The sequence below is a fragment of the Trachurus japonicus genome, chromosome 10, assembly GCF_045865225.1.
Source record: "Trachurus japonicus isolate A0001 chromosome 10, Traja_1.0".
In the NCBI taxonomy this organism is placed as follows: Eukaryota; Metazoa; Chordata; class Actinopteri; order Carangiformes; family Carangidae; genus Trachurus; species Trachurus japonicus.
Window position 1 is genome coordinate 795,996 of NC_140916.1, and position 13,638 is coordinate 809,633.

The window sequence follows — 13,638 nt, forward strand, 5'->3', positions numbered from 1 at the left end:
ATTTTGAAACATTTTAAAGAAATCAGCTTCGGTATTTAAAGTGAAAAGAACTCTGTTAAAGGGGTAGTTCACCCAAAATTTAAATTTCATTACCTCATGATCTCCTCCCCCTCATGTGGACTAAGGGCTGGGAGAAGTTTCAGAGTCCTCCGTGGCTTCTCTGAGTTACAGGGGGTCTCGGCGTAGCAGTGCATGTCCATATGACGGGTGCAAATGGATACCAACTGTCTTCGTAACAAAAAGACACACCAAAAAACATCCAGATACCTCCATGCTGCTCGTATGTAATGTCCCTCTGGTATTGAAGCCCCGAGATGAGAAATTGCATGAGCAACTGCAGGAGAAGTAGGAGCAGGCATCACTCTGCAGAGTAGGACTCCTACTTGTTGTATTTTTTTTATTGATCAATGAAAAAAACACGTGAAATGAAATTTTCAGATGTCTTACATGTTTTTGAAGCCAAAATTAAAACGGATAAATCACTATTTTTCTAGAGAGACTCTCTTTCACAAAAATGCATTTTTCTCAGCTTTCTAGAAAAAAAGTGGTCTTTTTGGTGCAACCAGGCTCTATTCAACTTAAGATATATCAAGAATGGAACAAGGTACAAACAAATGTTTTTTTCCCTAGTTATATAGAGAGTCTCCTCTTTCCTTTGAGCTGTTTGGTGTTTTCAGAGTCATAGTACAAAATACTCTCTGGGTCTTGACATATTACTCAGAATGCCCCAAAACGCTGGCACCTGGCACTGACCATTTTATAAAAGGGCTGGCACTCAATGAGTTAATGAAGCAACAACCTGCTGACGTGAAGAGAATATCTAAGTTGTGGAAACAAGGTTTATCTAATGCTTTAAAAAATCTAAATCAAAGGTTTTTGGAGCAAATTAAATAGAGATTAAGTCCAAACATGTAACGTTTGGAAACATTATTTCAGTCAATCCTTTCTACTCTTTAATAAAAAAACAACTGATCTTGTTTTTTATATTGTTGGAAACCCTGATTAGTCGCCTTTACGATGACGTACAACTTGCACAAATCGTGCGCAACACAGCTAAACATGTGGATAACACCTGAAAAAAAATGTGTTAATGTTTCTCTGTAAAGGATCCTCAATGATGCTATTAACGTGGGTGATCTATAAATGTCCTTAAATTATTGAAAACACCACACTGCTCATTCACCAACAATGCAGAGATGTCAGTTCTTTTGCAAAACCCATATTCCTCCACCAGGAGGCGCTGCCATTGGACCGATGCTGTCCTTACTCTCTTTTACAGAGCTCTAGTAATACCGAGTATCAGAACATGCCTCGTCTTTCGGTGCCAAGTTTCGGTCCCAGAGGTTAATCACGTGATCAAGGTTTGATGATGCTGTCGGTGGTCGTCTGGGTAACGTTATGTGGTTGCAGCAGCAGGGGGAATGCCCCTTTTTATGTCCTGTCTGGTCAAGGCAAGGCAAGGCAATTTTATCTGTATAGCCCGTTTTTACCACCAGTTTGTCTCAAAGGCCTTTACATCCCATCACAACATCCTCTGCCCTCAGACCCTCACATCCACTGAGGAAAAACTCCATGGAAAACCCTTTTAACAGGGAAAACCAGGAGAAACCTCAGGGTGAGCAATCATGAAGAACTATATTGGGGTCGGATGCATGTGTAATTTTTTTCAGTCATTTCAAATTGGTGTTAAAGTTTGGTTTTCACTTCTAACTTGAAGTTTAGGGTCTATAGAACAATTTGAGTCCGAGTGTCAAACACACAGATAAAAAATGGCCTCTAGGGGGCGCCGTAAAATATGTAAATTGCTACAACTTTTGATTAGATTAACCATATTTAACATGAGGTATGTATGGATTCAGAATTAAAAGGAGAAACTGGTATGCCATTTGGTGATCAGATTAAAAATAAATACACTTTTAGCCCAAAATATTATATGGACACAGGTGAAATTGTGCTTTTTTAAAGATAACATGTCTCATATATTAAATTTGGTTAATCTAATCAAAAGTTGTAGCAGTTTACATATTTTACGGCGCCCCCTAGAGGCCATTTTTTATCTGTGTGTTTGACACTCGGACTCAAATTGTTCTATAGACCCTAAACTTCAACTTGGAAGTGAAAACCAAACTTTAACACCAATTTGAAATGACTGAGCCTTAAACGACCCCACTACTAGTTCCAGCCGGTTGATGTGTGGAAACAGAACAAACTGAATGTTTCACTTTGTTGTTTTATAAAATAAAATAAACACGTTTCTTTAAACGAGACTTTGAACGTTTCATTTATTTATTCAACAGGAACACATCGTTTTGAAACATTTTAAAGAAATGAGCTTCGGTATTTAAAGTGAAAAGAACTCAGTTAAAGTGTCCAACACAAACAAACAGTCTTTTTGCTCGCTGCTGAGGGCTTCTGGGTAACGTAGTCTTTTAACACAACAGCTGGAGTTTCCGTCAGATTCAGCTCGACCACGGATTCTTCCCCGTCTTCTCCTGAAACAACAACACAAAGAAAAGACACCAACTGAAAATCTAGATTTAATGAAGCAACAACCTGCTGACATGAAGAGAAGTGTCTGTGTGACAGAAGTTATGGAAACAAGGTTCATCTAACACTTTAAAAAATCTAAATCAAAGGTTTTTGGAGCTAATGGAGATATTAAGTTCAAACATAAAACATTATTTCAGTCAATCATTTCTACTCTTTAATAAAAACCAACTGGTCTAGCTTTTATATCGTTGGAAACTCTGATCAGTCTAACTGGAACTTGTGATTGAAACTCCAGAATCTCACTGTTTTCACAATTTCCTTCAGTGGTGGGAAGCTCTGTTTTGGAGATTTTAGCACATTTTCAGGGGCGTTACCCACACGTTTATCTGTGTTGCTCATTCCACGGATGCATGACATTTACAAGTTGTACCTGGTTGTCAAGGCGACTAATCAGGCTTTCCAACGATATAAAATACAACACCAGTTGGTTTTATTAAAGGGGAGAAATGATCGACTGGAATAACGTTTACAGTTGATTTATTGAGGGAGGTTTTTAGTTAAAACCTCGTCACTCTGGTTACCTGGAACTTCCTGTAGTGGGCGTCGCTGCTGCAGTGCTGCAGTTTGGCTTCGTCCTCGTCGGCGTAGATCACCTGACACAGGTGACAGAAGTAGCCGACGACCGGACGGATGAACTCAGTTCCTGAGGCGGAGAAACAAACAAACCAACCAACAGGTCAGTGAACGCACCACGTGACCTCACTGTGTTTACCTGCTGCCCTTGTTGTTGTTGTTGTTGTTGTTGTTCAAGTGTGTTTATGTTCTTACCCACAGGTCCTCTGGGTCTCTCTGGACCTGCAGCGCCCCCTGCTGATCCCGGGCTCTGGTTCTGGTTCTGGAGCCGCTCGTCATCTCCGGGTTTCTAGAAACAGAAACGTTCATTTACAAACTGACAGCATGGCTCTGGACTAGGGCCCGACCGATATGGATTTTTTGGGGCCGATGCCGATTACGATCATTAGGGGGGAAAAAATCCGATAACCGATTACTAATCGGCCAATTTTTTTAAAATTTTAAATAAAGTTTTAAAATTGTATCAATGTAAGTAATATCTATATATATTATATAATATATAAATTAGGGCTGCCCCCAAATAGTCGACCAAGCACTGGCCGACCAAAATTTAATTGGTCGATCGGTCGCAGGAAAAAACAAACAAACATTTGGAGCCCTGTCTTGTCAAAATTAAGTAAAAATCAATATGACTGAACTGTAGGCTATATGAAAGGCTATAGGGCTTTTTAAACGGGCATACTGCCGGCAATAACGGTGAAACCCGACCAGCTTGTTGAATCTCGGACCCAACACAGCCGGGGTCACGAGCATTAATTCACCCGTACGTGGTAAAAAAAAAAGGAAAAAGAAAGCCAGCGGCAACACTGGTTTTGAGACAGTTAACAGTTAATCAAGTTGTTCATAAGCTGTGTGATGTGTGTGTGAGTGACTATGGCGGAGTGTGTCAGTCACTCTGCTGTGCTGTGAGGTGGTTAGTGGATAGTGGAGAGAGAGGATGCGCCCTCTACAGGATAAACAGCCTAATGTCGGGAGATGTTTTCAAATGGGGGAATCTTTTCAAAGTAAAACCAAGTCTTATTCCCTGCATTTTATTTCTGAAAATATCGGCGACAATCGGCGAGTTTTGGCCGATTACCGATTATTCTCAAACGGGCTATAATCGGCCGATATAAAAGCCTCGCCGATAAATCAGTCGGGCCCTACTCTGGACCAATCAGAGCGCTCACAGACGGGTCGGCTCCCACTCACCTGATGTGTCTGTGGTTCTGGAGGATCAGAACCAGAACCAGAGTCCGGTCCGTTCGTCTCTGGACCCTGATCAGCTGGTTTCTCCTCCGTCTCCTTGGAAACGTCTTCAGACTCGCTCTCTGGTTTTTCCAACGTGGTTTTGGCGGGAAACTCGTCCGCTGGACTCTCCTGATCCTGATTGGCCGACTCGTTTCCTATAGACTCGGGTTCTGTGGACGTCGTAGGTCCAGACTCTGGACCCGGTTCTGACGCGTTGCCGACGTCCTGCTCCTCAGTCTTCGTCTCTGAGGACCCGGTTTCTCTCTCCGGACTGGTTCTGGACTCGGTCTCTTTCTCCGGACTGGTTCTGGACCCGGTCTCTTTCTCCGGACTGGTTCTGGACCCGGTCTCTTTCTCCGGACTGGTTCTGGACCCGGTCTCTTTCTCCGGACTGGTCCTGGACCCGGTCTCTTTCTCCGGACTGGTCCTGGACCCGGTCTCTTTCTCCGGACTGGTTCTGGACCCGGTCTCTCTCTCCGGACTGGTTCTGGACCCGGTCTCTTTCTCCGGACTGGTTCTGGACCCGGTCTCTTTCTCCGGACTGGTTCTGGACCCGGTCTCTTTCTCCGGACTGGTTCTAGAGCCGGTCTCTTTCTCCGGACTGGTTCTAGAGCCGGTCTCTTTCTCCGGACTGGTTCTGGACTCGGTCTCTTTCTCCGGACTGGTTCTGGACTCGGTCTCTTTCTCCGAGGACTTCTTGGATCCAGATCTCCTGCCGGTCTCGTCTCTGTCCGAGGTTCTGGATTTGCTCCGTGTCACTCGACCGCTGCTTCGGGTCCGGCGCTCGGTCCTCGTCTCAGAGTCCGAGTCCGAGTCCGAGTGGATCTCCCACCTGAATGAATGAATTTATTTATTTAAAACAGGGACAATGCACAACAAAAACAAGAAGAGATACAGAGATGTGTTGGTAAAGTTGGAGCAGATACAATATTAAAATCATTGAAATAGGACATAAGTGACATAATGACCATAATATTTTTTAAAAATTGACAGAAGAGTGAGGACGGACACTGACCCGTTGACCAGCCTCTGGTACTTGTGTGAGACGCTGACGCTGAGTTTTGACCCGTGGAAGACGACGGGTTTGTCGGAGCCGAGTTCCTGAGCAGCTGAGACGGCTTCAGACGGAGAGGACATCTCTATGAAGCCCTGAGACAGAGACACAGGAGGTCTTCTTTTACTTCTTATTAACAACAACAAGCTTCTGTGTGTGTGTGTGTCACTACTTCTTATTAACAACAACAAGAACAACAACAAGCTTCAGTGTGTGTGTGTCACCTCTTGGCGGTGGCGGATCAGGAAGTAACGCGTCGCCGTCCCGTAGTCGCGCACCAGTCGCACGAAGTTGGCGTCGGTGTAGAAACGCTGCGGCAGGTTGGTGAAGTAAACAACTCTGGTGGACGACTGGAAACAACAAATAAACAACAAAAATAAACAACAACTAAACGACAAATAAGCAACAACAACTAAACAAATAAACTACAACTCAAAGTCCCTCCTTGAACCGCCACCTTACCGTGGTGGAGGGGTTTGAGCACCTGAATGACCCTAGGAGCCATGTTGTCTGGGGCTTAAAGTCCCCCTCCCGCGACCCTTTTTGGTTATTTTAAAACCAGCAGCTCATTAGGGCCATGGGCCATCGCACCGGGCACTGGTCCCAACAGCTACCAGTGCCCGGGCGAAGAGGCCCGGGGACTCCATCGTTCTGCTGGGGGACTTCAACGCTCACATGGGCAGCTATGTCTTACCTGGAGAGGTGTGATTGGGAGGAACGGCCTCCCCGATCTGAACCCGAGCGGTGTTTGGTTGTTGGACTTCTGTGCTAGCCACAGTTTGTCCATAACGAACACCATGTTCGAGCATAAGGGTGTCCATCAGTGCACGTGGCACCAGGACACCCTAGGCCGGAGGTCAGTGATCGACTTTGTAGTCGTGTCATCTGACCTCCGGCCGTATGTCTTGGACACTCGGGTGAAGAGAGGGGCTGAGCTGTCAACTGATCACCACCTGGTGGTGAGTTGGATCCGCTGGCAGGGGAGGAAGCTGGACAGACTTGGCAGACCCAAGCGTATCGTGAGGGTCTGCTGGGAACGTCTGGCAGAATCCCCTGTCAGGGAGGTCTTCAACTCCCACCTCCGGGAGAGATTTGACCAGATTCCGAGGGAGGCCGGAGACATTGAGTCTGAATGGACCATGTTCTCCACTTCCATTGTTGACGCGGCCATCCGGAGCTGTGGCCGTAAGGTCTCCGGCGCCTGTCGCGGCGGCAATCCCCGAACCCGGTGGTGGACACCAGAAGTAAGGGATGCCGTCAAGCTGAAGAAGGAGTCCTATTGAGTCTGGCTAGCTCGGGGGACTCCCGAGGCAGCTGACGGGTAAGCATGCTGCAGCTTGGGCAGTTGTGGAAGCAAAGAGGTCCGGGAGAAGTTCGAGGAGGCCGTGGAAGAGGACTTACAGTCGGCCTCGAAGAAATTCTGGCAAACCATCTGGTGCCTCAGAGGGGGGAAGCAGTGCTTCGCCAACACTGTTTACAGTGGAGGAGGGGAGCTGTTGACCTCGACTGGGGATATCGTCGGGCAGTGGAAGGAATACTTCAGGATCTCCTCAATCCTACTGACACGCCTTCCGTAGAGGAAGCAGAGGCTGAGGACTCAGAGGCCGATTCATTCATCACCCAAACTGAAGTCACTGAGGTGGTCCGGAAGCTCCTCAGTGGCAAGGCACCGGGGGTGGATGAGATCCGCCCTGAGTACCTCAAGTCTCTGTTTGTTGCGAGGCTACGTTCCTACCCTCACCTACAGTCATGAACTTTGGGTCATGACCGAAAAAGAACAAGATCCCGGACACAAGCGGCTGAAATGAGCTTCCTCCGCAGGGTGGCGAGGCGATCCCTTAGAGAGAGGGAGCTCTGGGAACGCCTTGGGATCCTCCTGGAAGAGCTGGAGGAAGTGTCTTGGGCCATAGACTGTAAAAAACATGGACGTAGCACCGTGACGTCACCCATTGGTTTTGGGGCGTCGTTGTTGTGACTCAACTATGGCGGCCTGAACAGCGCCATGTTGGATTTACCGGCCGAGAACCCGCCCACTGGCCTCGAAGCAGCTGTCCACGGAGCTGCTTGGACCTGTCACTCAACGTTTCCGCGCCCTGATTGGCCAGAATTCTAAACCTAATAATAGTAAAATGGTAGAGTTAAAAAAAAAAGCACCCCCCTCAGAGTGTGTGCGGGGGTAGAAACTATCGATTGAGACCAAAAAACGTTCTGACACCAGGCTTTTATTATGTTTATTGAGGATGTAAAGTGGGTGATTTTAACATGGGGGTCTATGGAGAATGCTGCTTTCTGACACCAGCCCCCAGAGGAAGAAGAGGGGATTGCAGTTTGTTGAACGAGGAACTGCCCCCTTGGTCCGGGCAGAGGGAAGTCTGGGTGTCCCTGTTCAGACTGCTGCCCCCACGACCCGGGGGAGTCGGATAAGCGGAAGAAGTTGGATGCATGGATGGATGGATAAACAATACAACAACAAATAAACAACAACACCTCTGACCTCTGGCTCAGCTGTGACCTCATCTTGACCTCTGACCTCAGGCTGACCTGTGAGGAAGAGACACAGGTGTGATGTCACTGAGTGAGGAGTCAGTCAAGTCTGGTTCAGTGGGCGTGGCCACCTGCTGGCTCTGGCTCCGCCCACTGGGGAACCACAAGAAGAAGGTCACACTCACCTGAGTCTTCAGGCTCCTCCTCCTCCTCCACCTCGTCCATGATGATGCAGTCGTCCAGGTTTATCGGGAAACCAGGGTCCTCCTGAAGACCAGGAGAGACCAGGATGAGACAGAGACCACGACACAAACTAATTTCTCATTGGAAATGCATGGGAACAGTCTTCAAACTCTTCCAACTCTTCGAATCTCAACTACTTCAACATACTTTCTGCTACAGACTTCATTCAACTTCTAAAATGTTCACACAACTTTCAACTATTCCCCTGTTACTCAGCTTATCGATATGTTAAACAGTTTCTGATATTTGGCAGATTAAAAACCATTAAAACTTTTGACAAAATCCAACTTTATAATGGGTGTGTATTGCGTCTAAGGAGCCGAGGCTAGAGTGGATGACATCATCACTAGAGTGGGAGAGAGCCAAAAACACGACTGAACCTTTTCTCTCTATCCTGTCACCACGGCCACAAATTACACTCTACACACATGGTTTTCTCCACTGTTGTAGATGAACTTGTCGTCTCTCAAACAACGCGATCAAAACAGCAGAGAGACTTACAGAATTTAAAGTGTGAGTCTCTGAGTGCACATAGACCCGTTCTTGCTGCTCATTCATTCCCATACAAAAGTAGGAGCTGAAATGTTCCTTGTTTATAACTCCTGATTGGAAGAAAAGGGTGAAAACCAGACAGGTTTATCTACAACAGTGGAGAAAACCATGTGTGTAGAGTGTAATTCGTGGCCGTGGTGACAGGTTAAAGAGAAAAGGTTCAGATGCGTTTTTGGCTCTCTCCCGCTCTAGTGATGATGTCATCCACTCTAGCCTCTAATCGTTAGACGCAATACACACCCATTATAAAGTTGGATTGTGTCAAAAATTGCAATGGTTTTTAATCTGCCAAAACTCAGAAACTGTTTAAGATATCAATAAGCTGAGTGACAGCAGAATAGTTTAAAGTTGTGTGAACATTTTAGAAGTTGAATGAAGTCTGTAGCTGAAAGTATGTTTAAGTAGTTGAGGTTCAAAGAAGCAGAAGATTTGAAGAGTTTGCTCTACCTCCTCGTCCTCCACAGTCTTTGCTGCCTCCTCTGGTTCTCTGCTGGGTCCCGAGTCCTGCTCCTCTTCCTCTTTCTTCTCTTCCTCCTCTTTCTTCTCCTCCTCTTCCTTTTTCTCCTTCTCCTCTGTCTCTCCGTCCTTCACCTCCGTCTCTTTCTCTGCAGACAGAGTCAGAGTCATTTATTTGCCATTCGATGTAAATTCATTCAAAACTGCTGATGCGCGTTCCCGTCAGTGCAGTTTTTCGGCATTTACCTCTAAAACAATGTTCCGTTATTATTTTTCATAAAACGTAAAGGTGAAATCCTGCGATCTGATTGGTTGTTAACCGTGGTATAATGAGCATATACCACGGCTACTATTCTAAAGCCTTATCACAGCGTAGGCTATCACTCCGCCTCAGGCACGTATGACTGGTATGAATGGAAGTTGTTGTCATGTATCCATGACAACGGACTGTTGCCGTCCGTAGCAACAGACAGTCGATGTTTTTACGATGTTAAAAAATGGACTAAAGTAGTTGAATTGACATGTTTAAGGTTAGTGTGAGTGGATTGAGCAGTGACTTTCACCTGAAAAAAAGCGGAGGAAAAGACGAGATGCAGAGCTAACTAGGAGCTAACGTCTGGAGAGGTGGGACTAGTTTTTTATTGGATAATATGTATTTCTGGTTGAATAAAACTACATGAAATTGATTGCATTTCCCTCTTTCATATTGTCATTATTGGTAACCGTTTTATAAAAGCAATATATCACGACAGGCCGTGGTATATGCTCATTATACCACTCTAGTGGTAGAATGAGCATAGACCACGGCCTGTCGTGATATATTGCTAAAGTAGTTGTTGTGACTCCTACCTTCTCCAGGTGAGTCATGTTTCTCAGGTTCAGCAGCTTCCTCCTTCTCCTTCTCCTCCTCCTTCTCCTCCTCTTCATCCAGTTGCTCCTCCTCCTCCTCCTCCTCCTCCTCCTCCTGCAGACTCTCTCCGTCCTCTCCGATCACCTCCATCCCCTCGATGTCGCTCTCCTCTGCAGACGACCTGCGGGTGACGACGTGTTCATGAGGCGTTCACTGACCCGCTCAGAGTCAGGAAACTCGTTGTGTGAACTGTGTCGTGTCGTAAACTCACTCTGCTTCGTCTTCACTCGGCTCCTTCGGTGTCGGTGTCGTCGTTGTCGTCTTCGTTGTCGTCGTCTCAGGTTTGGAGTCTCTGCCCGGACCCGGTCCAGGATCGGTCCTGGTCTTAGAGTCTGTGGGAAGAACAGATGCAGATATCTGATCAATATGTTTAACGACGACTCCTGATCACACCCTCAGCTCGTCAATAATAATAGATAATTTTTTATTTCTGCTGGTTTATTGAAAATGGCCGATATAATAGAATTTCAGACCTTAAAAATAATGTTTAAAGCAAAGAACAGACCAGAACATTTACAAAACTTCAAATTGGAGGAAGAGGATAAAACAGACTGAAGCTTGATTTTAAACATACATTTGCAAGGCTGTATTTCTGTTGCAGGTGTACAACTATTTACAAAGCAAGGAATTGAAAAGTATGTCTCAGGGCACTTTCACACCTAATAGTCCAGACCAAGGTTTTTTTTTTGTTACATTGTTTCCATATAGTCCAGTAAAGTTCGGGTCAATGTATAAAAAATAGGCTATATAAAAAAATGCATGTATCGTTTGGGGTGTACACTGACACACCCATCCCTCTGACCAAATCTGGATATAATATTTGACCTCCTCCTCTCCCCAAGTGTTGCTGCGGCTCATCTTTCCTTTTTTTCTGTCATTTACTTTTTTCGGCACAAGCAAATCTGATGTGACTTCCTGTATTTGGTCTGACAGTTCGAACCTTCCAAAAAAATGCTTTCACACTACGCAGCAGCGGACCTTGGTCCAGGATAGTCCGGACCGAGACCACCTCCTGAGGCTGGACCAAAGACTCGGTCTTTAGTCCGGACCGTGGTCCGGGGGAGCTTTCACACCTGTCAATTTGATCCGAACTATCTGGAAAGTCCGAAAGTCCGGACCAAAGGAGGTAGGTGTGAAAGCCCCCTCTGTGTACATTATGTAAATATGCGCAACCGTGTGTAGAATGTAAACCATGAATGGAATAGATCAAAATGAATGAATGAATCAACGTGGTTCTCACCTGGTTCCTCTGGTTTCACTCTGGACCCGTTCTGCTGGGAAGAAGAACTGCTGCTGGATTTACCTCTGGACCGGGACCGGGACCGTCTTCTGGTCCTGTTTCTATCTCTGGACCTGGACCTGGACCTGGACCTAGACCTGGTCCTGGTCCTGGTCCCTCTGCTGGACCGGTCTCTAGACCTGGACCTGGACCTCCGGTCCCTCCTGCACCTCCTCTCCTCTGCTCCTCCGTCTTTGCTGCTGCTCCTCCTCTTGGTCTCGCTGCTCTGACTCCTCCTCCTCCTCTTGGTCTCTGACTCCGCCTCCTCTTTAGTCTGACTCCGCCCCCTCTTGGTGGAGACAGACGACGCCTCCTCTTCCTCCTTCTCCTTCTCCTCCTCCTCCTCCTCGTACCTCCTGGCCGACGCCACCCGCCTGCAGGTAAAACATTTATTGATGTAACGTTAAATGGGTTGATTTCTGTCCAGAGTCCCGAGGCAGCGCTGCTCTTCAGTCCTCACACATGAAGCTTCACTTTTCATTCAAACTAATGTCACTGCCACAATTGTTAGATTTCATCACTGAGACCAACATTTATCTCCTAAAAATAACTTAACCAGCCGGTGGTAAACCTCTAAAAACCTGCGGGTAAGTTAATTAGCGATCGTTTTGTCCCCCGGGATGACGACGGAGGTTGGTCGGCCGAGCAGCTCTGCAGACCGGCTGCTGTCTCTGTGATGAACCGGTCGTTAAAAAAAAGAAAAAAAAGCTTCACCTCTCCAAGAAACATCGGAGCAGACTTCTGAACAGCCTCATCTGGATAAACTGGCCGTAGATTTGGCATCTAAACAGTTACTTTCTCGCATGAAAAAATACTAAAACTTTACACACAAGGAGGGCAAGTGACGTTGTTGTTGTTATCAGGTTGCTATGCGGGATCATGTGCAGGATTCTGATTGGGTTAGTGTAAACGAAAAGTTTTCTGAAAACTGGACTGGTGTGCGCGCAGTTTTTTTTGTAAACGGAGAGGGTGAAACGTCTGTTTGTGAAAATAGCCGGGCACGTGTAAACGTAGTCTCACACTCACATCAGACTCTTGTATTCTCCAGAGAAGGAAACTTTGAGGAAGTCGCTGTTGATCTTCAGGTTGTTGGAGGAGTAATAATCCACCAGCTTCTGAGCGTCGGGAGCGTTCTTCATCTCCACAAACGCCTGCAAACAATAAAACAGAGATGATCAATAAACAAAAATCAAAGAGGACAAAGAGGAAGTTTCTGTTTCCAGAACCAGTTTTAACACAACAGAACATTCCTCAACTAAATATTTTCATTTTTAATACATTAAAAAGATGTGAATGTTCTGGGAGGAGGTGGAATTTCAAAATAAAACTCAGATGTTTTCATAAGTGTTTGCATGTTAAAGGGATAGTTCAACATTTAGTCAAACTGGCCCATTGCCATAATCCCTATAGTCATAGCAGTAGGTTCGTTACCTTTAATTGTCGGTGCAAGCTATTTTTAGAACGGCGGAGCAGAGCCGTGAGCTGCTCAGAGCTACGCTACGGTGGCTAAAGGAATTCCTTGGTTTCCCTCATCAAACTCATCAAATACACAATCCAACAACTCCACAACGCTCTGGTGGACAAGTTGTGAGCTGCACATTCACCACGCTATGAGATAATAACACAACGTTACCACACAGAGTTGTTGTAGAGGGAAATACAGAGACTGTTGATGAAAAACTGTCCCTGAAGGCAACGTGCATCAGTGGTTTTACATGAATTTCCCTCTAAAACAACTCTGTGTGGTAACGTTGTGTTATTATCTCATAGCGTGGTGAATGTGCAGCTCACAACTTGTCCACCAGAGCGTTGTGGAGTTGTTGGATTGTGTATTTGATGAGTTTGATGATGAGGGAAACCAAGAAATCCCATAATGAGCCTCCGTAGCGTAGCTCTGAGCAGCTCACGGCTCGGCTCCGCCGTTCTAAAAATAGCTTGCACCGACAATTAAAGGTAACGAACCTACTGCTATGACTATAGGGATTATGGCAATGGGCCAATTTGACTAAATGTTGAAATATCCTTTTAAGAAATGTGAGTTCAGTAGTGTAGTAGTATTATTATTATCTATCAGTGTGTGGTTGATGTTTTATTTTTATTTTGGGTCTGAACCAGAGGAAACAGGAAGTGGAGTTTCTCACGATGGAGGGCAGGAACAGCGTGTAGAGCGGAGGACCGAAGCGCTTGACGATGGTGAGCAGATCTGAGCGGCTGTCGACTCCTGATGGAGCCGGACTGAAGCTCACCACCCGAGAGCTCTGCAGGAACACACACACACACACACACACACACACACACACACACACA

The 13,638-nt window shown here is 46.0% G+C and overlaps 2 protein-coding genes across 2 annotated transcripts in view; both read right to left on the reverse strand.

The window, feature by feature from the left end:
• Positions 1 to 13,638, reverse strand: part of LOC146979224 (protein NLRC3-like) — a 331,528-nt gene that overhangs the window by 125,322 nt on the left and 192,568 nt on the right. The window lies entirely within an intron of this gene.
• The window catches only part of LOC146979230 (uncharacterized), a 24,743-nt gene continuing 13,297 nt past the window's right edge, over positions 2,193 to 13,638 (reverse strand). The window contains exons 9-23 of the mRNA XM_085788948.1: positions 13,473 to 13,589; positions 12,358 to 12,482; positions 11,412 to 11,705; positions 11,293 to 11,357; positions 10,264 to 10,384; positions 9,992 to 10,173; positions 9,134 to 9,291; positions 8,077 to 8,158; positions 7,902 to 7,948; positions 5,632 to 5,757; positions 5,369 to 5,502; positions 4,315 to 5,185; positions 3,319 to 3,412; positions 3,072 to 3,193; positions 2,193 to 2,492 (exon numbers count right to left, since the gene is read on the reverse strand). Of these exons, the coding sequence (XP_085645074.1) occupies positions 2,460 to 2,492; positions 3,072 to 3,193; positions 3,319 to 3,412; positions 4,315 to 5,185; positions 5,369 to 5,502; positions 5,632 to 5,757; positions 7,902 to 7,948; positions 8,077 to 8,158; positions 9,134 to 9,291; positions 9,992 to 10,173; positions 10,264 to 10,384; positions 11,293 to 11,357; positions 11,412 to 11,705; positions 12,358 to 12,482; positions 13,473 to 13,589 (2,571 nt within the window). The 3' untranslated portion in view covers positions 2,193 to 2,459. The remainder of the gene's footprint in view (positions 2,493 to 3,071; positions 3,194 to 3,318; positions 3,413 to 4,314; positions 5,186 to 5,368; positions 5,503 to 5,631; positions 5,758 to 7,901; positions 7,949 to 8,076; positions 8,159 to 9,133; positions 9,292 to 9,991; positions 10,174 to 10,263; positions 10,385 to 11,292; positions 11,358 to 11,411; positions 11,706 to 12,357; positions 12,483 to 13,472; positions 13,590 to 13,638) is intronic.